Below are 24209 nucleotides of genomic sequence, written 5' to 3'. Positions count from 1 at the left end.
CATGGAGATCAGTTAACAACCTATTGCAGGAATCTAGGCAAAAGATGGTGAGTATCTGAACTACCAGCAGTGTCTGGTAATAGGAAGGGGTGCCAGTGAAATGTAATAGATAAAGTTGGCAAGACTAATTTACAGAAGGATTTAGGATGTGTAGTTAGACGTGAGGGGAGAGGTGTCAAGAATGATCTGAAGGTTGAAGCTTAGCTATCTAGGTAGATGATAGTGACAGTAGCTGAATTAGGATAAAGACAGAGGAAGAAGGTGGCCTGGAGGGTAGAGGAGGGCTGGTTAGAGTATAAAAGCATCTTAACAGTTGAGAAAATAGGTGGCCAAACGATCAGTCCTGGATGCATTGTGTTTGAGGAGTCTATGAGGTATCCAAACATAAAGGGTAGGCAGAAGAAGAGGAATCCACAATGGACTAAGAAGTTTTAGGTTGGAGGATAACAGAAAGAATGGTTTCATTTCCAGGAGGGGAAGCTCACATATCACTGTCACAGAGACATCAAATGAAATATTATATATACTTGGTTCAGTGAGAATGCATAAAATTATGGTTTAAAAACTAGCATTTCAAAATGCTAGTTAACTAAAGAGAGTTCATAAAGTGCCCAAATTGGTTTATTTCTCAGTCTTTTGATTTAAGGAAAGTTGGAGCCAATATTTTCTAGTTATTCATCATAATAAATGTCATAGTACCTTTTCCATTCAGATTTTCTTCTTCTCTCCCCCTTCCACCATCAGGTTGATCATACTTAGAAGAGCTGCTAAGGAACACAGGAGAGGTGAAAACTAACAGATGAAAGTTTTGCCATGCACTGAAAGGAGAGCATTGTCTGTGAAGTTCTATTTTTAAAAATGTCTGCTTGTAATACCTTTACTGAACACGTTTGGAAACCTGGTGAATGCAAGAACTGTTTTAAACCTAAAAGTTTACACCAGCTACCCCCAGACCCTGAGAAGGCACCCATCACCCATGGCAATAAAACTAATGCCAACCACAGTAACAACCACCGTATCAGGAACACTGGAAACTTCCGGCCTCCTGTGGCTAAAAAACCCACTATCGCTGTGAAGCCCACTATGATGGTGGCAGATGGGCAAAGTGTGTGTGGTGAGCTTAGCATACAAGAACACTGTGAGAATAAACCTGTCATCATGGGATGGAACCGGAACAGGATGGCCTTGAATCAGAAACCACTTAATAATAATAATGAAGATGATGTTGAAGGATTTAGCCATGGCCCTAAGCCTTATGGGAATAACGATAGTGCAAAGAAGATTTCAAATAACAACAATGGACTAACTGAGGTGTTAAAGGAGATAGCAGGCTTGGATACCAGCCCTCAAATAAAAGAAAATGAGACTAACTCCAGAGAGACATTCTTAGGAAGAATAAATGATTGCTATAAACGATCCCTGGAAAGAAAGCTTCCACCAAGTTGCATGATGGGCGGGATGAAGGATACTCAGGGCAAGCATGTTATTCTGAGTGGGAGCACAGAAGTGATCAGTAATGAAGGGGGTCGATTCTGTTACCCAGAGTTTTCTAGTGGTGAAGAGAGTGAGGAAGATGTGCTTTTGAGTAACATGGAGGAGGAGCATGAGAGCTGGGATGAGAGTGATGAAGAACTGCTGGCCATGGAGATTCGCATGAGAGGGCAACCTCGCTTTGCCAACTTTCGGGCAAACACTTTGTCTCCTGTGCGATTCTTTGTGGACAAAAAATGGAATACCGTCCCCCTGCGAAATAAATCTCTGCAAAGAATCTGTGCTGTAGACTATGATGACAGTTATGATGAAATCCTGAATGGTTATGAAGAGAATTCTGTGGTCTCCTATGGACCAGGAAGCACTCAGAGCATGGTGTCATCTGACTCCACATCCCCAGATTCCTCTTTAACAGAAGAATCACGTTCTGAGACAGCCAGCAGTTTATCCCAGAAGATCTGTAATGGAGGAATTGCTCCTGGTAACCCGGGAGATTCTAAGGACGTAAAGGAAAGTGAGCCCAATTTTGAAAGCCTCTCTGGTAATGATCAGGAGAAGGACTCCTCACAAGCCTCTAAAAGCTCAGTAAAAGTTCCAGAGACACACAAAGCAGTCCTTGCTCTCCGATTAGAAGAGAAGGATGGCAAGATTGCTGTACAGACTGAGAAGCCAGAAAGTAAAGCCTCTACAGATATTGCTGGGCAAGCAGTAACCATAAACCTTGTTCCTGTGGAAGAGCAAGCAAAGCCCTACCGAGTTGTGAATCTGGAACAGCCTTTGTGCAAGCCGTATACTGTCGTGGATGTGTCAGCAGCCATGGCCAGTGAGCACCTTGAGGGCCATGCTAACAGTCCCAAGACTAAAAGCTCATCTTCTACTCCAAACTCTCCAGTGACATCACCTGCATTGACATCAGGACACATAAGTGCCCATTTCCAAAAATCCAGCGCCATCCGCTACCAGGAAGTATGGACTTCCAGCACCAGTCCACGACAGAAGATACCTAAGGTTGAGTTAATCAGCAGTGGGACTGGACCGAATGTCCCTCCAAGGAAAATCTGTCACAAATCAGCACCTACTTCACCCACAGCTACAAATGTTTCCTCCAAAACCATCCCTGTGAAGTCACCCAATTTGTCTGAAATAAAATTTAACAGTTATAACAATGCCGGTATGCCACCTTTTCCAATTATCATTCATGATGAGCCAACTTATGCTCGGAGTTCCAAAAATGCTATCAAAGTTCCCATTGTAATCAATCCAAATGCGTATGACAATCTAGCCATTTACAAGAGTTTTCTCGGAACCAGTGGAGAACTTTCAGTGAAGGAAAAAACCACAAGTGTAATAAGCCACACTTACGAAGAAATAGAGACTGAAAGCAAAGCATCTGATAACACTACTGGCAAACCCACTGAATGTCCCCAAGCTAAAGGGTTTTCAAACAGCACAGAGCGCAAAAGGGGCTCAGTGGCTCAGAAGGTTCAGGAGTTTAACAGCTGTCTTAACAGAAGTCAGTCTTCACCACAGAGAAGCTACAGTTCCAACCACAGCTCCCCAACAAAGCTCCAGAGAACCACTCAAGAACCTGTGGCCAAAACAGAAAGCACTCAGGAGCTTCAGGTGGTGGGCAGTAGCAGTAGCACCCGAGAGAAAGCGAGCACCGTGCTTTCTCAGATTGTGGCTTCAATCCAGCCCCCGCAGTCTCCTCCAGAAATGCCCCAGTCTGGCCCTAAAGCTTGCAGTGTGGAAGAGCTTTATGCAGTTCCTCCTGATGCCGGTGCTGCTAAGACTACACCCAAGGGTACACCAGTGCGCCCCAAATCTCTCTTCATGTCCCAGCCCAGCGCTGAGGCTGAAGCACCTCAGACCACAGAAAGTCCTACCACCAAAGCACAGAAAGATCCACTCACAAAGCCAGTCACCACCCCTCCCTCCAAATTAGTGACGAACCCCCAAAGCGATCCACCAGCCCCTTTTCCCCCACCACGCTCGACTTCCTCCCCTTACCATGCAAGTAACCTTTTGCAGAGGCATTTCACCAACTGGACCAAGCCAACCAGCCCGACCAGGTCAACGGAAGCTGAATCAGTTTTGCACTCTGAAGGCAGCAGGCGGGCAGCTGATGCAAAACCTAAACGCTGGATCTCATTTAAAAGTTTCTTCCGCCGTCGGAAAACAGACGAGGAAGACGACAAAGAGAAAGACAGGGAGAAAGGGAAACTGGTGGGCCTGGATGGCACAGTCATCCACATGCTGCCACCTCCTCCAGTTCAGCGCCATCACTGGTTCACAGAGGCAAAAGGAGACCCCAACGAGAAGCCAGCCATTGTCTTCATGTACAGGTGCGACCCTGCCCAAGGCCAGCTCAGCATGGATCAGAGCAAAGCCAGGGCAGAGCAGTCAGCAGTCACAGAGAAGGGTGGAGCAGAGGAGGGGTCACTACAGGACTCAGAGAAGAAGAAAAGGAGTCATTCATCTCCATCACAGATTCCTAAGAAAATTCTCAGGTATGTAAAATTGACTTGTGGAATATAGGAATTTTTTAAAACATATTTTCAGTTGCTGAGTTTTTTGCATCTTTAAGGTTGTACGAGAGCTATTTTTGTTTTGTAAATACCACTCAGTGGCCATCATCTATCTTTATAACTGCATTCCAAGAGTAGAATATTATTAAAATGATTGTATTGCATTGGACAAGTTTTATGGCCCTGGATCTTTAGCTAAAGTAGCCTGCTGCATTCTGGTAAATGCAGAGGAATTTTAACATAGAAAAACAAATTTGTAATACTTTACTAGCAGTAAATAATATGTTACTTTGAAATGCTATAGTAGTATGAGGAAGAAACAAGATAAAATGAATAAATGGTGATACTATTCTTTACTTCACTGTAAGTGAAATCAAACTCTTTAAGCAATTTGTTTTTTTTGGCTTTCATTAAGATGTTATGTCTATATGGATTATTTTTTAGGGGAATATTTGTTGTTTTTACTTCTATCTCTTTCTGTCCTATTTCATGTGTCGTGGAAAGGTTGGGGAAACGGCAAGCTGTTTATAGTTTTTTAACATGTAGGCAAAATAAGAGAAGTTAGTTTTTGAGATTGAGACCAAGTGGTATAACTCTCAATCCAACTAGGCAAACTGCACACGCATACCAGTTATCTAAGCATCAGTTTGCTTTAATACCCAAATACCTGTCTGTTGATCACCTACCCTTTATAAGTCATATCCCAAATATTTATATCAAATCCTTATAATAGCCCTATAAGCTGAAAATCAGAGAAATTAAGAATTGGCCAGATTCACTCAGCTAGCAGTTGTCAGAGCCCAGAATTCAAACCCTGATCTGTCTCACTCTACAATTTTTATTCTTCCTATAATGTGGCATTGTTAATGTACATAGAATCAAACGAAATTTTTATACTTTCACTTATAATCACTCACATAAACATTTATGTTTAGGAAGTGTATGGTTTTTTTCTTTCTCATTTGTATTTTAAGCAAACTGAATGTACTTCCAATAAGAATAAGGAACTGCTATCCAGGTTTGTAACAAATGGGATGATTTCCTTGTATCCCCTGCCCTTTTTACTCTTACAAAGATATGCCCTGAGTATTCCATTCATCTGATTCTGAGTCTTCCTGCCTCTTGATTTACAGTGAGCCTTCTTTCCCAGGTCTGGCTTTCTCCCAGCAAAGACAGAAAACTCTGGTTCAGGGCAGAGTCTCATCAGCTTTTCTTTAGAAAAATGTAAATAAAAATCAGCCTTTAATGCCTTCATTTCTTCTAGCAAAATGCCAGGAAATTTTATATATATTCTTTGCTAAAATAAGCTTTTTATACATGCCTGCAACTAGTTGTCAAAATGCTAAGAAGTTACTATTTTCGTTAAATCCATGTAATAACAAAGCAAGTAGAATAAGGGTAATACATCCTTGTGAAGAATAGTCTTGTCATTGGTAGCTGAAAGTAGATGATAGAATATTGTACTCCAGTAGTAATAAAACACATGTATTGCAGGTTGCTGTTTCATTTAGAAAAGAAGCAATTTCAACAGTACATGGCTGGAGTTACCTATGACAGAATGGCAGATGGTTCATGAAAATCAATAAATGTCTTTACTCCTCATTAAGTATGGTTGTGGTGTGTTTATCCACATCCTGGAAGGCAGAGTCAAGGAATAATTTGGCTTCTGTTTGGTGAAATGAGATTCTCTACTTCGGCTGCCTGGCCACCATATGTGGGGGTGAGGGTTGCCTGGACCCTTGGCATGGCAGACCTCTTGCTAAACAGCTTATGTTGTCAAAGGTTTGCTTGCATATAGGCCAATCATAACTTCTACAATGTATTAGTTCTTTATAGGTCAGTCAGTCAGTTCAGTTGCTCAGTCATGTCCGACTCTTTGCGACCCCATGAATCACCGCACACCAGGCCTCCCTGTCCATCACCAACCCCCAGAGTTCACTCAGACTCACGTCCATCGAGTCAGTGATGTCATCCAGCCATCTCATCCTCGGTCGTCCCCTTCTCCTCCTGCCCCCAATCCCTCCCAGCATCTGAGTCTTTTCCAATGAGTCATCTCTTCCCATAAGGTGGCCAAAGTACTGGAATTTCAGCTTTAGCATCATTCCTTCCAAAGAAATCCCAGGCCTGATCTCCTTCAGAATGGACTGGTTGGATCTCCTTGCAGTCCAAGAGACTCTCAAGAGTCTTCTCCAATACCACATTTCAAAAGCATCAATTCTTCGGCGCTCAGCCTTCTTCACAGTCCAACTCTCACATCCATACATGACCAAAGGAAAAACCATAGCCTTGACTAGATGGACCTTAGTCGGCAAAGTAATGTCTCTGCTTTTTAATATGCTATCTAGGTTGGTCATAACTTTCCTTCCGAGGAGTAAGCGTCTTTTAATTTCATGGCTGCAGTTACCATCTGCAGTGATTTTGGAGCCCCCAAAAATAAAGTCTGACACTGTCTCCACTGTTTCCCCATCTATTTCCCATGGAGTGATGGGACCGGACAGGTAGCATCCACTTATCCAAAAGATACAGCGCATTTACCGCACTGGTTGTCAGGTTTAACCATACATCTCAATAACTGGAGGACTATTGAAACACAAATTGTCAGCCCAGGCCCCCAGAGTTTGATAGGTCTGAGTTGGGTCCTTCTAACAAATTCCCAAGTGATGGTGATGATACTCATCCTGGGGCCATACTTTGAGAACCACTGGTCTTCCTCCCATTTTCAAGATATGTACTATAGTTTAAATAAAGGAATTTTGAGGCATTAAGCTTTTCTTAGATGCACACTGGAATTTTCACATTTCATAATGTCCCAGACTAAGTAGAAAAAGAGGTATGAGTGTTAAACAGGTTTTTTCTAAAAAAAACTTTGGAGAGTTTAAAACTTGAATACTCATGTTGAAAAATATACACCATTTGCTTTTTCAGTAATTATTTCATTTACTTGGATACACCATTAGTATTTACTTGAAGCAACTTTGAGAGGAAAAACATTACTGTCAAATGTCAACATTTGTGTTTCCAGCTTGATGGCAATGTGATCATTAAATTACCATCCCACGGCTGGGAACACATTGCTGGAAGAAATGAAAATGCAAGTTTTTCTATAAGTAAATGAAGATTCCAAATCTAAATGGCACATAAAGAATAAAAAGTACTGTACCGAAGGCCAAACCCTAGGCTCTGAAAGATGAAAGACTTTGTAGAGCCTTGCATTATGAGTTGAGATTTTTTACTAAGTTCATTTATTTGACTGTTCAGGGGACATAAGTTATATATCTGAACTGTGCTGTCTGTGTGCCATAGGGATAAACAGGGGTAAAGATTACCATACCGCTGAAATAGTGGGAGTGGGTTTGACTTCAGCTTCAGCTGTCTGTCTGGACCTTCAGTCTGTAATTAATTTGGGGATATAATAGTAACATGTAAAAGACTTAGCACAGGGTCTGGCACATAGTAGGTGCTTAAAAATATTACTAGACCCTCTGCCCTCAATGTGATAAATGCTCAACAATGTAAGCTCAGAATGGCACAGAAGCGCAAAAACCAGAGTGATTAAATCAGCTTAAAAGACATGAAGTCAGCTTCTCAGAAATGAAATACAAACCAGGTATTAAATGACAAATGAGATTTTGCCAGCTGGCTGACGAAGACACTGTAGGCAAAGGAACAATATATGCAAAGTCACAGAGATGATGATGGCAAACAGAAGCAGGACAGGTGACTGGAAAAGAATAATGAATAAAGCAGTGGTTCTTCAGATGTGGTGCATGCAAGGTCAAATAGTGACCATGAAAAAGTCACCATTTTCATAATAATACCAAGACATTATTTGTCTTTTTCAGTATGTTGACATTTGCACTGAAGATGCAAAAATGATAATGGGTAAAACTGCTTAGACCTGTGCGAATCAAAACCGTGGCACCATATGGCACCAGTAGTTTTAGAAAAACAAACATCAGTTTTACTTAAGAATGTCCTTGATGAGGTAGTACATCGTATTAAATCTCAACCCTTGAGTATGTATCTGTTAAAAAATTCTGTGTGATAAAATGAAAAGTACACAGAAAGTCCTTATGCTGCATACCAAAGTATGGTTGTCTCAAGGAAAACCACTTGCTAAATAGTTGAAGTTTCAAAATTTGAATTACAAAGCTGAACTAGCCTCTTTTTTGTGGACCATCTTAAAAGAACAAGTGGCAGACCAGCTGTGGTATTCAGAATTGGGTGTTTGGCAGATATTTTCTTACGAATGAGCATAGTGAGCCTATTACTTCAAGGAAAACAACTGACAGTGTTTCTCATCCGTGATAAAATTCATGCTTTCACACAAAAATAAGAATTTTTGAAAACTTGTATCTGCTACCATGACAGCCTCATAATAGTTAAGCATTTTTTTCTGATGAGATTGCTGGTGGCATTAGCAAAAAAGATTTTTTTAATTATAAAATGAAATGTGTCAACATTTGAAAGATCCACATAACTCAGTGAACCAATTACTTCCAAATGATCCCATTTAGGATGTTACAGAATTATGCAAGAGTAAAAGATCTATTGAAACTGCAAGTTAAACCAATGAATTTAATGTAACTGAGGACAAAAAGTTCATTGATACGGTTTGAGATTCCGTATTGCAAGTAACTTTTAAGCAACTATCACTTAACCAAGGTCCGGTATAGTACCAAAGAAGAATAGCCAAGATTATCTAGAGGACTATTAATGCTCCCTTGCCACCTACATACATGGATGTGACCAGATATTTTTCATGTACTTCAACCAGAGCAACATATCAGAACAGACTGAATGCAGAGGCATATGTGAGAATTCAGTGGTCTTCTATAAAGCCATAATATTAAAGAGGTTTGGAAAAAATGTATTATTTGGGTTAATATTTAAAGGTTTACTGTTTTTAAATGAATTAATCATTTTTTAATTTTTCAGTTTTAACTTCTAATAAAATAAATGTCAATAGCTGCAATCCACATAAACAAAGAGCCCTTACAGTTCTCAATAACTTTTAAGAGAACCAAAAGTTTGAGAACTGCTAAGAAAGACTGTGAAGAACCTTGCATACTACTTTGAAATATTTGGCCTTTATGTTATAGATTTTGTAGCAGAAACAGCTTTCAAGGGGGAAAGTAGAGTGATCTAAAAACTCTTCCGGCAGTAGTATTAAAGGTGAGTCAGAAGTAGAAGATGTTGGTGACAGCAATACCAGTCAAATTTTGGCCCAAGAATGTATCCATAGTCATCATTTCTATCCAGCTAGTCTGGATCAAGAGAAATTAATTTAGTGGTTAGTCAGGTCTGTCACCAGGTTTTTAGAAGCACTAGCTTACCTACCATCTCTGCAACTCTTTGGTATCCATAGCATGTCCATAATATTGTGTAGTGAGAAAAATGAATCACTGAAGTCAGACAAAGATTTGAATTTGAACTGTGCCACTTGTAATTGTGTGACTTTTGACTTCACCTCTCTGAGCTGAAGTTCCCCAGCAAGTACCATAGTGATGATAATACCTACCTTAAAGAGACATCACGAGGACTAAATAGGTATCTGTAAAGTATACAATACCTAGCAATATCAGTTGACTTCTTTACAGATTATGCTTAGGATATCAGAATTTAAGATAATTTTTGCTTAATGTTTTTCTCCAACATTCTATTCTTAGAATAAATAGCCAAGTGCTCTTTCTTAAATGTAAGCCCAGGCATATCCCCACACTGAAGGCCCTATATATGTGACCTCTGCCTACCTGATTGATCTTACTTACCCTCTTCCTCATGTGCCTCTGGTTATTCTGGCTTTCTTTCTGAACATCTTGTTTAAAATGTTGACTGTGAAATAGTTACCTCAGTACCACCTTTAATGGAGGACCACTTTTAATCCCAAATTTATTTACATCTCTCCATCTCTGCTTCTACCACTTATAATGGAGACCATAAATAAAATAGTTCCTTTCGATTTCTTGCTTGCTTGCTTGCTTTGGCCACACTGCACAACCTGTGGGATCTTAGTTCCCCAACCAAAGTTTAACCCGGGCCCTCGGCAGTGACTGCACGAGTCCTAACGAGTCCCTGAACCACTAGGAAATGCCCCTTATTCTATTTTAAACTTTTTATGAAAGAAAATTCTAAACACATACAAAGGTAGATTCATAAAATGAACCACCACTTACCCTAAAACCGCACAACAGTTACCAATTTATGGCCAATCTTGTTTCACCCAGACCTCATCCCATTCCCCCCATTATTTTGAAGTAAATATCAGGCATCATTTCATTTGTAAATATTTCAATATGTATTTCTAAAAGATAAAGGGTTTTTTTTTCTCCTTGTAACCATGTGCCAAAAGAATTCCTTAAACTTTTAGTGGCTAACCCCTAGCTAAACATCATCTGGTATCAAGATTTTAAATATTATGTATATTCTTTTGACTCCTACGTTTATATCTCCATTTCTGGTCTCTTCCCCTGTGATTCACGTGAAAGTGAAAGTCACTCAGTGGTGTCTGACTCTTTGCAACTCCCTGCACTATTACAGTCCATGGAATTTTCCAGGCCAGAATACTGAAGTGGGTAGCCTTTCCCTTCTCCAGGGGATTTTCCCAACCTACAGCTATCCATTTGATATCTCCACTTAAACAACTGGACGTCTCAAATGAAATGTGTCCAAAACAGAACTCTTGATTTTTCCCTACAAATCTATTCTACCCCAAGCCTTGCCTTGCTAAACGGTCCCACCATCCATCTAGTTGCTCAGATTAGAAAACTAGGAGTCATCTTTGATTCTTCTATTCCCCTCATCCCCTACATCCAAAATATCACCAAGTGCTGTGACTCAACCTCCAAAACATATCACAAATCTATTTACTTCTCTCCATCTCCGCTTCTACCATGCTTGTCCAAGCCACCATTTCCCTCACCTGGCCTACTAAAGTGTTTTCTTAATTGATCTACCTGCCTAATCTCTCACCCCTTTTAATCTAATTTCTCTGGAACAGCCATGTATTCTTTTCTTTTTCTTTTTTTAATGTATTTATTAGAGGATAATTGCTTTACAATATCATGTTGGTTTCTGTATATCAACATGAATCAGTCACAGGTATACATATGTCCCCTCCCTCCTGACTCCCACCCTATCTCACCCCTTTAGTTTGTCACAGAGCACAGAGTTTGAGCTCCCTGCATCACACAGCAAATTACCACTGTTTATCTGTTTCACAATGGCACCCCACTCCAGTACTCTTGCCTGGAAAATCCCATGGACGGAGGAGCCTGGTAGGCTGCAGTCCATGGGGTCACTAAAAGTCGGACACGACTGAGCGACTTCACTTCCACTTTTCATTTTCATGCATTAGAGAAGGAAATGGCAACCCAGTCCAGTGTTCTTGCCTGGAGAATCCCAGGGACGGGGGAGCCTGGTGGGCTGCCGTCTATGGGGTTGCACAGAGTTGGACACGACTGAAGCGACTTAGCGGCAGCAGCAATGTATATGTATCAGTGCTACTCTCTCGAGTTGTCCCACCCTCTCCTTCCCCCACTGTGTGCACAAGTCTGTTCCCTATGTATTCATCTCCACTGCTGCCCTGCAAATAGCTTCATCAGTACCATCTTTCTAGATTCCAGGTATATGCATTAATATATGATATTTATCTTTCTCTTTCTGACTTATTTCACTCTGTATAATAGTCTCTAGGTTCATCCACCTCATTAGTACTGACTCAAATGCATTCCTTTTCATGGCTGAGTAATATTCCTTAGTATATATTTTTTTTTTAAATGCAAATTGCATTGTTTCAACACAGTGAAAGAAGTCCCTACATAATCTGACCTCTAACTACTGGTATAACCTGTCTCTTACTCACCACATTGCTCATGAACTTCTCCCAATAGGAGTTTTCTTTCTGTTCTTCAAACATGCCAAGCCTAATTCCCTTTTTATCAGCTGTTCAGTCTGTTTGGTATGCTTCTTTCAGATCTTGGCATGGCTGGTTCCTTGTCATTTAGCTCTCAAGTTAAATGTCACTCCTTCAGAAAATTCTTCACTGGCTACTCAATCATAAAAAACTGCCCCCACCCTCAGTCACTCCCAATCACATCACATCATCATTTTTTATTTTAGATTTATTCACACGTTTATCACTTTAAAAAACTCTTCCATCTTTATTTCATTCTTCCTTTCTGGATTCAATTTACTTCCTCCCAAGGAATCCCCTTTTAGTAGTCTTTTCCATAACTGGTAATAAGTTCTTGATTATTGACTGAAATTGTTATTTATTCCATGATTGATAGATAGTATCTATTGCCAGTCACATACATGTTTTTAAAAATTTAACTCAAGGTACTTCCCTGGTGGTTCAGTTGTTAAGACTCTGTGCTTCCACTGCAGGGGTTGTTTGTTGCTGTTGTTTAGTTGCTAAGTCACATCCATCTCTGTGACCCCATGGACTGTAGCCCACTGAGCTCCTCTGTCCATGGAATTTCCCAGGCAAGAGTACTAGAGTCGGTAGCCATTCCCTTCTCCAGGGGATCTGCCTGACCCGGGGATCAAACCTGCGTCTCCTACTTGGCAGGCAGATTCTTTACCACTGTGCCACCTGGAAAGTCCCCTACTGCACAGAGCACAGGTTCAGTCCCTGGTTGGGGACCTAAGATTCTGTGCTGCTAAGAGTCCATACTGTGCTGCTCAGCCCATGAAAGAAACAAAAATTAGCTTAAAATTTTTATTTCTAATCAATTAGAAAAACGATCAATGACTGAGAAAATAATGATAACTTGCCTAAAATAACTATAACACTCTCAACTGAAGTTAAGGATACCATTTGCCCCCTGAAATGGCCTCTTGAACTTTTGTTACTGAACTCAAGATTGCTCTGCTTGTTGCACGTGGAGCCAATGAATCCAAGAAACGAGGTGTTGAAGCAAGGAATATAACTTTATTTGGAAAGCTGGCTGACCAAGAAGATGGAAGACTAATGTCTCAAAATAACCATCTTGTCGGGGACTGGATACCAGGTTCTTTTATGGATCAAAGATGGGGGGAGATAAGGAAACAAAGTAAAAAGACCATTTGATCCTTGCAGATATCTCCTAGGATGGCAAATCTTAGGCTGGGGGATGTGTTAGTTTCTTGCAGTCATTTACAGGTAGCCAGGGTCAAATGATCTCTCAGTAAGCTAAAAAAAGACACCTTAGTTTAAGGGTCAGACAGAGGGGACAGGGTTCACTGAAGCAGGCCATTATGTATGATTATAATAACAAAAGTGGCAAAAAAGAAAAAAACAAGGGTTAAAGTCAAATAAACAAATCCAGCATAGAAGAGTCAAAATTGACTCTTCCCTATTACACTTTGACTAACCTTTCTAGCTCCACCAGCCCTGAACATCATGTTCCTAGTTAGCAAACACCCCTATCATGTACTCTTGGATACCATGTAAGTCCAGTTTCTCTGGGAGTCCCAGAATAGTTCAGGAATCCAGCTCTGCCTCATAGTGCTGGGATTTTATCCAAACTGCAGCAGCTTCCATTGTGGACAAGCAGATTAGGTTTGGCACACCTTTGCTCTCCTAGAAATGCTAGTCATCTATATACACCTTCTTATACCCTTCCAGGACCTTTTTGACCTTCTTAGAGTCCTTAGAATTCAGCTATATTCCTCGATAATGCAGAAGTCAATCCTTAGAGGCCCTCTAATCCACTCCAAGGTTCAGGGGTATAGATCAGGAATTGGCAAACTATGAACTGTGGGCCACATCCAACCTTCTACCTGTTTCTATAAATGACGTTTGATTGAAAAACAGCCACACTTATTTTTTTACATATCTACAGCTGCTTTTGCACCATAATAGCAGGGTTGTGTGTGTGTGTGTGTGTTAGTTGCTCAGTCATATCCGACTGTTTGCAACCCCATGAACTATAGCTCGCCAGGCTTCTTTGTCCATGGAATTCTCTAGGCAAGAATACTAGAGTGGGTTGCCATTTCCTTTTCCAAAAGCAGGGTTGAATAGTTGCAAAAGGTACGCATGGACTGTAAAGTCTAAACTATTTACTATTTGACCTTTCATAGCAAAGTTTTCTGACCCTTGGACTAAACTATAATATCTGATTTGTCTGTAGTCATCAGGCATGCTGGTGGCCCGGTGGCCGTTCTGGCCAAATGCTAGACATGTTTGCTGCTCACTACAGTAACCAGGGTCTGAGTCTCTTAATATACATAAGTGTATGCGCATGGAGTATGGACAGAGAAATTCAAATACTTCCTAGATTATGATACAATGTGATGTCCTTCTCTGGAAAATTCAGCTAGAAGCTTGAATTTTTTTTTTAATGTTTATGCTCCAGTTATCTCTCTCTCTCTTTTGATATGGACAATCTTTTGTTAAAAAAAAATTTTTAACACTTTTAAAAATTGAAGAATAGTTGATTTACATTGTATTAGTGTCAGGTGTGTTCCAGTTATGTCTTAATTTCCATTATCTCTACTCTTTGCTAAGAGAACTTGTCAAAGTCATCTTTTCCTGCTTAGGACCAAACTGGCCTTGAAGACCAAGTTCCTATTTCTCATAAAGAAAAGAACTGGAGACAGAAGCTGAAAGTAATTGCTTGTTCTCCTGATCATGTTCTTTGCTCTAAAGAAACTTCTGGACTGTCAGCATCTATAAACATCATATCTGCATTTGCTGACCTATTGTTCCTGAAGTTTAGATGAGTTCATAAGTCCTTACTATTGAATTTTTCAATAATCCTCTTTTAGAGAAAATGGATGAATATCTCATTTTATTGTAATCAAAGAATGATACAGGATGGTTGTGGGGTGGTCTTCAGAGAGCTTTATGTTCCTTTCCCTTTGGGGAGGTGATTAAAAATCCAGAGGATTAAATTGACTTGTTTTAAGTCTCATAATGAACGTAGTCCAAAGTGAAGACTCAAACTGAAAACTCCCCTGTTTGTCAGGTCAGCTTTGTTTCCTTGTTCGCCTAATGATTCTGAAGTCAAATATCAGTATCTTATTATATAATTCTCAATTTTCATTCATGTTATCTCAGTTGTGCCAGTATCTCTGATAGTGCATTCTTCCTATTTTATTGGAAACTGAAAACAGAGAGGCTCATTGATAGTCCCAGGACCACTCTGCAAGTAGGTGGCAGAGCCAGACTCTGACTTCAGAGATTTTTGGCCTCTGAGTACCTTTTGCTGCACTCCTTGGGTGATTATTGAGTCTGCTGGAGTCTATCATGTCCTTTATAAAGTCAGCCTGAGTGCAAGAAGGCAAGCTGTGACCACTAAGGGCCACAGTGAGGTGTGCTGGTGCACTGACTTCAAGCAGTCTTGACGGACTCAACATTGGCACAGCTGCTCACGCTCTTCAGAGCACTTCCTGTGAATTTCCTAGTTCATATACGCTCCTGTAAATGTCACTACACCCATTTTATAGATGAATAATGGGAGACAGGGACAGACTAGCACTGGTGGCAGGGCTGAAATTAAACCTGAGTTTCTAATTTCTTGGCCTTTATTCAGACCTCTAGGCCAGTTTTCAGTCAGTGATTACTTAATATAACTGCAGTCGAGTATTGATTAGAGTCATCAGGTGATATTTAAAGGTTTAATTTCAGGACAAGCAGTTTATCCTCATATGGTGCCTTTATAATGGTGATTTGTTAGTAGCAGGATGAAGGACTTGCCTGAAAAAAAGCAAAGTGATGAGAGTGGAGCATGCTGATCAGCTCCCCACAGCAACTCCTAGTTATCATGGAGGGAAACAGCATCAGGAATCAGCCACTGGCCTTTTCGTGCTGCTGGTGCATGGAGAAGCTCCATTCTTCACCAGGGAAGATACCCTGTTCCTCTGCCTTCCAAACTGTGGAGAGGAACCCCCTCCCTTTGGATGCTCCTCATTGGAACCTGTCCTAGTCCCGTCCTCCATAGTGATACCAGCAGAAATTTTGCTGGGAGCCGTGTGGACGCAGATCCTGGTGCCATTCTCTGGTGCCCTGCTGCCCAGACCCCTCCTGATTGGGTTTATTCAGCACCCATTTACTGAGTGCTTTCTGGGCTCCTCAGTCCTTGCTGCCTTAGCTTGGGCTCCATAACAACATCCCCCTAGACAGTTGACTTAAACAGCAAAGATTTGTTTTCTCACAGTTCTGGAGGCCAGAAGTCCGAGATTAAGGTTCCAGCCGATTTGGTTTCTGGTAGGGGCTCTCTTTCTGACTTGATGACTACTTTCTCACTGTGTCCTCCCTTTCCTCCTTAATAGGTACAGAGAGAGAAACCAAACTCTCTGGTGCCTCTTCTTAAAAGGACACAAATCCTCTCTAACAGGGTTAGGGTGCCCTATCCTTACGACCTCATTTAATATTAATTATTTCCTTAGTGGCCCTCATCTCCAACTGCAGCCACCCCAAGGTTTAGGGTTTCCACATATGAATTTGGAGGAGATACAAACAGTTTATAACATCTGCCATGGGTGTTCAGGGAAGGAAGTGTCCTCATGGACAATAAGACATCATGGGTAATTGAGATTTGAATAGTCTCAATTACTGGCTGAGTTTGGAATAGATGGAAAGAAGAAGGGAGGCAGCTCTAAGAGGGGAAAGCAGGTACACAGAGATAAAGAATATGGTGTATCCAATGTACGATGTCAATGCATTGTCTGAAGTTGAAGGATTGGGTCTCAGAAAGTTTGAAAGAAAGATGAAAACATATGTTGCAACCTCATAGTGAAGGGCTTTGAAGTCCTACAGGTGGTCTGGACCTGACCTCAACACCTGACCACAGGACCTATGGCTGATGTAGAACAGAGGAATAGCAGAATGAAAGAGAGATTTTAAGAAGAGTCCCCTGCAGGGTGAGTAGAAAGTACAGGTGCTGTGGTCTGTCTTGGAGCAGCTTTTTCAGCCAAAGGTGCCTGGCTTTTGTGTTCACCTCTGACCTCTAGGTTGTTGTTTTTTGTTGGGTTTTTTTTTTTTTTGACCTCTGTTAATGTGAAGAACTGAGATAGTGCTACATGTTGGGAGACTTGACTTACTGCTGGTGTCACAGGTGCCATTTCCTGTGTTCAGAGTGGTCTTCAGCCAACCAGGCCTTCTAATAAAAATCAGAAATGTCATACTAGGCTGTATCCTCATTTCCTAACATGTTGCAAGTTTGTATAATTGCACTCTAAGAATAAACCTCAAAAGATAAGGATTGGTCCCAAAGCACTCCCTCCCTTTTGTAATAGCCTGTTATGAATCTCTCACCTGTGACTACTTAAATTATTTTATTTCCCCTGTTCAGCCATATCACTTCTGAGCAATGGTGCTCCTTTACTAAAAATTTTCCTCCTCACTTCTTACATTTTACTCCTTTTATACTTAATTTCCTGCTCCTCTCTGCAGAGAGGGAGGCAGTGAAAAACAGCTTCTTAAATTGTGGCCGTAGGATCAACTGCTCAGAATCATGTGGGGTGTTTGTATAAATGTAGATTTCTGGGTCAAACCCCAGAGCTGTAAAATCAGCCCCTCATGGTGGGGGGCCGGAAATCTGCATCTTTAACAAGCAATTCTTAGCCATGTTAATAACAATTGGCATAGTATGTTAGAACATAGGCTTTGAAGTTATTCAGACCTGGATTTGAATCCTGCTTTCACCACTTATTCCCTGGTGGCTCAGTGGTAAAGAACCCACTGGAGATGTGGGTTCCATCCCTGGGTCACGAAGATCCCCTGGAGAAGGAAAGGGCAACCCAGTATTCTTGCCTGGAGAATCCCCATGGACAGAGGAGCCTGGCAGGCTACAATCCATGAAGTCAAGAGTCAGACACGACTGAGCGATTTTCACTTCCATTGTTCAGCACTTATTAGCTCTGTCATCTGGATCTGGGACAAGTTACTTGAGCTCTGCTTCTTAGCTTCCTCACCCATAAACTGAGAGGCAGAATTTGTTTAGAGCACAGACTAGAGCTGAAATGTCAGGTTTGAACCTCAGCTCCACCAGGTGCTAGCTGTGTTACCTGAGGCAGATAACTAAATCACTCTTGGCTTAATATTTCTTCATTTGTAAAACAGAAATAATCACCTATATGACTTAAAAGGACTGATGTTAAGTGTTAGAAAGGAGGGCAAGGGAAGGGATTTTTATATCCCCGGAATACATTTGGCAATATGTGGAGACTATTTGGTTGTCACAACTGGGGAAGCAGAGAGTGACTCCAGTACCTATGGGTTAGAGAGAGGGTAAGAGATGTTAGTGTGACCCTACTATGCACAGGACAGCCCTCCACTACCAAGAACTACTTGGACAGAATATCAACAGTGCCACTTTGAGAAACATGGCTTAGAATAGGGACATAGTAAGTACCATGTAAGTTTTGGCTGCTCTTATCATTCACTGTTATGGGATAACAACTCTTACTCAGGATTACTGTAGGAGATACATATTTTAAGCCCGCAGTATCTAGCAGTCAGCAGGTGTAGGCGTTAGTGGTAGGGGTTAATGTTAGGAAGCCAAATATCTATAAACACAGTCTTTCACACACTAGAACAGCTCCCATTTTTAAAAATCTTTTAGCCATATAAATAATAACTTTGTTTAGAATGTTTCAAAAGAACGCAGCTGTAATCATTAACACCCTACATTTCAATGATAGCTTCTTTCTCTTCAAAACCCTTTCATCCCTCCATAATCAAGCATTTATTGTTGAATCTTCACAGTGCACCAGGCTTACCTAATAGTACCAGTGTGGCAGCAAGAACACGTTAGAGTTGCGTAGTGTTGAATTCAGATCCTGGCTTTCTCACCTGAGTGCACACGTAACCATTTTGGTGGTGTTGTTAAGTCACTAAGTCATGTCCGACGCGCTAGCCTACCCTAAGACAGTTCATTTCACTTTTTTCAGTCTCAGTTTCCCCATGTGTAAAGTGAGAAATAATCACCTTTACCTCTTGAGGTGTTCCTGTGAGTTAAACCGAAAAGTGTGCAGCTTGTACTGGGTAGCATTGGAGTAGGGCCTGAGAAGTGCTGGTTCCCTTTCCCTCCTGACATCCATCCTGCTAGTGAGCCAGCTGTGTTCTGGAGAGTGTAGGGTACATAATCATCTCACTCCTCTGACTCAAAGGGCAAATGGGCAGTTGAGGGAGATAAGAGGAAATTGGGAAAACGTACAGTGACTTGCTTCTCCAGTGCTTCTGGGCATGTGGGAAAAGTCCAAGACCCAGAGATGATTGTTCCATATCCTCCTTAGGTTAGTCTTGTTGAGGGGCCTATGGATATTTTCTTCTAACACCTTGCCTCCCCAGGAAACAAACATCAATATCCAATCCCCTTCTTTAGAAGTGAGCTAAGGCCAAATGGTGATGCTGCAAAGCTCCTACCACACCTCTGTGATTGAGAAGTGAAGTGAAGTGAAGTCGCTCAGTCATGTCTGACTCTTTGTGACCCCGTGGACTGTAGCCTACCAGGCTTCTCTGTCCATGGGATTCTCCAGGCAAGAGTACTGGAGTGGTTTGCCATATCCTTCTCCAGGGGATCTTCCCAACCTAGGGATCAAACCCAGGTCTCTTGAATTGCGGGCAGACGCTTTAACCTCTGAGCCACCAGCTTAGGCTGGTTATTGAGAAAGGCAGCCCTATTTAATTGTGCTTTTCCGAGATTAATTTATCTTTTCTGTTAATTTGTACAGGTGCCATTCTGACTTTGTATTTCATAGGATTTTAAAACTGTAATTTTTCTTACTATTATGAAGGTGACAGTGATGTACTGTGGCCTGTGTTCTTATCTACTTTGCTGTCTTACAGTCTGGTGCCTTGAAGACACTTTTAATTTGCTATTCACATTTGTTAAAGAAAAAAAAAGGTGAAACTGTGCAGTGTCTGGAAATTAGAGTCTATTTAAGACCTTGCACATGGCCAATCTTCCCCATCCCAAGACCTAGCCACTTTATTCACACCAGGAGGAGTTACCTTCGTCTGACCAGACTAGGTTGGACATATTAGCAAGAATTCATCAGATCTCAGTTAAAGGTTAATCTCAGTTCAAGATAAGAAGTTTGAAGTTTTTCAGTTAAAGACTACAGAAGGCTTAGTGGAAAATTGGAGACACTAAGATAGTGATCAGTGGATACAACAATTTTCTACCTGAGAATGCCAGTAATTGGGAAGTGTAGCAAAATCAAGTTGATGACCTGAAAACTAAGATAAGATTGAGAAATGTCATATTGGTGGGGGGTCCTAGAGGCAGAAAGACAGGAAGAAATGGAGTTCCCCCCACCTCTTTCAATAGATAAAGAGTATGGGATTCAATAACTTTGAGCTTTCCTCCTCATGTCGATTCACATCCCATTTCTGCAAAGATCCATCATCCCCAGCAACTCCAGAAATAAGCAGCTTTGGAAACCAGTAATAAAACTACGAAATGCTGTTTCTGATGTGCTTTGATTTGATTTTTAGGGGTAAAAAGAGGTTGTAAAAATCACACATTTCCTTATTGGGTGTCTTGGGCAACAAAAGACAGATACAGCTACTGAAGAAAGCTGGCAAATGGGAATCGAGGATACCATTTGCCCCAAAAGGCAGATGGTCTCTACAGAAGTCTGATTTCATTTACTGTCCCTTCTGAAGCTGAATGAAGGCGGTTGAATTTGAAGATAAAGTTGAACTGAAATTGTGGAAATACTTGGATACATAAAGGCCTTTAATCTGTTCTAATGTGCCATTTGATTTGCCTTTTTAAAAAGTATATTCAGACATTAACAGAATTTCTACAAAAATGTGTCTTGAACAAACTTGCCGGGAAAAAAAAAAAATAAGGATTATTTCATCTGATGGTGTAATGATTAATCCTACCACCTGGGTAAGCCAAGTGAGCTTCCCGCAGGAGATTGCTTCTGCAGCTTTGAATTATGTATGAATATTGCAGACTGATGAATCCCTTACCAAGGGATTCATTTGTATTACAGACAAATCTGTAACAATGTTACCATTTCCTTTGAACACTTTAAGTTCATCCTCCACTTTCAGAAAATGAGATGTGTCTTTGTGGAGATTGCAACATGATTTTTCTAAGTGTCAGGTCAGACATTGTTATTGCTGTTCAGGAGCTCAGTCCTGTCAGACTCTACAACCCCATGGACTGCAGCACACCAGGCTTCCCTGTGCTTCACTATCTCCCGGAGTTTGCTCAGATTCATGTCCATTGAGTCAGTGATGCTATCTAACCATCTCATCCTCTGCTACTCTCTTCTCCTTTTGTCTTCAATCTTTCCCAGCATCAGAGTCTTTTCCAATGAGTCAGTTCTTCACATCAGGTGGCCAAAGTGTTGGAGCTACAGCTTCAGCATCAGTCCTTGCAATGAATATTCAGGGTTGATTTCCTTTAGGATGGACTTGGTTTGATCTCCTTGCTGTCCAAGGCACTCTCAGGAGTTTTCTCCAGCACCTCAATTCAGAAGCATCAATTCTTCAGCCCTGATTCAGTCTTCTTTATGGTCCAACTCTCACATTTATACATGACTACTGGAAAAACCATAGCTTTGACTAGATGGACCTTTGTCGGCAAAGTGATGTCTCTGCTTTTTAATACGCTACCTAGGCTTGTCATAGCTTTTCTTCCAAGGAGCAAGCATCTTTTAATTTCATGGCTGCAGTAATTTTGGAGCCCAAGAAAATAAAATCTGTCACTGCTTCTACTTTTCCCCCATCTATTTGCAATGAAATATTGGGACTGGATGCCATGATCTTAGTCAGCATGTTTAATTTTAAGCCAGTTTTTTCACTCTCATCTTTCACCCTTATCAAGAGACTCTTTAGTTCCTCTTTACTTTCTGCCATGAGAGTGGTATCATCTGCATATCTGAGGTTGTTGATATTTCTTTTGGCAATCTTGATTCCAGCTTGTGAGTCATCCAGCCCAACATTTCGCATGATGTATTCTGCATATAAGGTAAATAAACAAAGTGACTATATACAGACATTACCAAATCTCAATTGAAAGCTAGTCATTATTGAAAAGTTGGTCAGAGTTTGAGGTACAAGGAAATGTGTGTTATCTTCCATCCTGAAAGCGAAACAAATGCTGAGGGTCCAGTAAAAGAGCAGGCAGTCAGGGTTTGACCCACCCTGGTGATCAAGGATCTAGATGTCAACACCACAGTTATTGCAGACACCCTCTATTGCATTAGAAAACTAGGGATTTTCAACAAGAATTTAAATAGCAAGAATAGAAGAGCCTTAACTTCCTCTCTGTGAGTGATTGATCAGTTAATATTTCTGTTTTATAATAATGATTATCAACTTGTACTTATCCTGAAAACTAGTTACCTTCATCATTATTTGCTACTTTCAAGACATACTAAGATATACTCTATTAGAAATCCTAGTAGATGTCTTGTAATTTCATTTTAAAGAATTTTTTTACCATCCATCTCATGGATGAAATGGGGGAAATTTTCATTTTTTCTTTATCTCTCTCCTGATGTTATCATCTAGTTTACACAGAAGATCAAAATAATAGGGAAACAGAACCTGGGTTCTCTGATTCCTGTTCTGGTATTTTCTCCATTACACTGAACATTTCCCAGTGAAATGTCAGTGGTGAACCACTTTGTTAGGAGAAAAAAACCTGTATTTGGAAAGCATCATATTACTATTTTCAAGGGTTTCCTGATTTTATATCTAAATATGAAACATTTAAAAAAATCAATGGTCAAAAATTATATTCCCTTATAACATTAATATGCCTAAGATAAATTAAGTATAAAATTTTACTTCCTTTTTTCTTGCTGAACAATTTGTCCATTTATACATAGTGACTGACTCCAGGATTCTTGCCTGGAAAATCCCATGGATAGAGGAGCCTGGCCGGCTACAGTCCCTAGAGTCATAAAGAGCCGAACACGAATGAAGTGACTTAGCACACGTGCACGCACATAGTGACTGAATCACCTCCTCTGATGCTGTTCTTGACTCTTTTTCATTTTTTAGTCACAGCATGTTATCACATCTAAGCTTGAACTCTCAAAACTCTCCCTTTCCCTTTTTTTCTCTCTTTTACCATTTTCCTCAAGCATCAAGATATGACATATCATTGATGCATTTTTAAAATTCTTCCTCTTAGACACTGCTGTCACTGTAGATGTAGATTAAATGTCTTAGCATCCATTTGTAAATCTATGTGCTTTAACTTTCACCCGCTCCTTGCACAATTCTTTATAGTTGACAGTTGATTTAATTGGTGATTTAATATACCAGTGCACTTATTTAAAATGTGCTTGTGAAAACTGACCTTTGTGTAGAATATAGGTTGTGCTGCTCAGGTTCTCAAAGAGTTAATAAAACTAGCGTTCACTTTGCTTAGCTTCCCGAAGGTAATTTGGCTCATTTCCCAGACCAAACCCCTAAGGTAAAGGTCAAAGTGCAATGGATTATATTAAGGTGCAGAATTCGAGCCTCTTATATCTTGCCCAACTTGTAGTCCTCCAGAACTCAGTGGGAGCTATGGTTCATCAGAGCTTCAGAACATGATTAACAGACTGAAGAAGGCCCTGTAGAATTTCCTTTAATGGGGAGTTGTATGAGTGAGTACAGTGGGTGAGTCTTTAATATTTCTTGCCTTTTAGCATCTGTATTGTGTTTTGAGAACCCTTTTTGAGTACAGGGCCATGTTTCATGTATGTGGAAACAGGCCCAGGGAATTCCTCATGGTTTAATAGCAGTAACTTTTGTAGTTTTTACAATAGGCTTAATAGAAATAGCCCATTCCCCAGGAGGAAAATAGACAAGCAAGGGTGGAGTCATGACTTTTTAACTGGACTTCACCAGTCATTCTTGACAAATGGAAAAGAGAGATTGGGGAAAGAAAGAAAAAGGGCAAGAGCAAGGCTGCAGAGATTAGGAACCTAAAAACACCTTTCTAGTAAGCTCTCAAGTTGACTCTAGAGTAAGAAGAGAGTGTCTGGAGGTTTAATGTTTTTCCTGTCAAAGGGGGATGATATATTTTAATCATTTTATTGCTTTGAAATTAAAAAAGGCTTATATTAACTGTTGCCCAGAGAAGATCATTTTCCCCCTCCTGAAGTGCATTGATAACTACTCATTGACCTACAATCTTGATACTAAGTGACATCTGGAGAAGGAAATGGCAACCCACTCCAGTTTTCTTTCCTGGAGAATCCCATGGATAGATGAGCCTCACAGGCTATACAGTCCATGGG

General features: G+C 40.7%; 1 protein-coding gene across 7 annotated transcripts in view; it reads left to right on the top strand.

The window, feature by feature from the left end:
- Positions 1–24209, top strand: part of PEAK1 (pseudopodium enriched atypical kinase 1) — a 328690-nt gene that overhangs the window by 255723 nt on the left and 48758 nt on the right. For 5 of the 7 annotated variants that reach the window (XM_042235200.1, XM_042235201.1, XM_027957162.2 and 2 more), the window contains one exon: positions 745–4001. In XM_042235200.1, the coding sequence (XP_042091134.1) occupies positions 859–4001 (3143 nt within the window). In that variant the 5' untranslated portion in view covers positions 745–858. Of the gene's footprint in view, positions 1–744; positions 23587–24209 lie in introns of all 7 variants that reach the window. The other 2 variants (XR_009597237.1, XR_009597236.1) reach the window with 2 other exon arrangements.

Source organism: Ovis aries, chromosome 18, assembly GCF_016772045.2.
Source record: "Ovis aries strain OAR_USU_Benz2616 breed Rambouillet chromosome 18, ARS-UI_Ramb_v3.0, whole genome shotgun sequence".
In the NCBI taxonomy this organism is placed as follows: Eukaryota; Metazoa; Chordata; class Mammalia; order Artiodactyla; family Bovidae; genus Ovis; species Ovis aries.
Note: the sequence above shows the minus strand (reverse complement) of the source record. Positions and strands in the feature narration are given on the sequence as shown.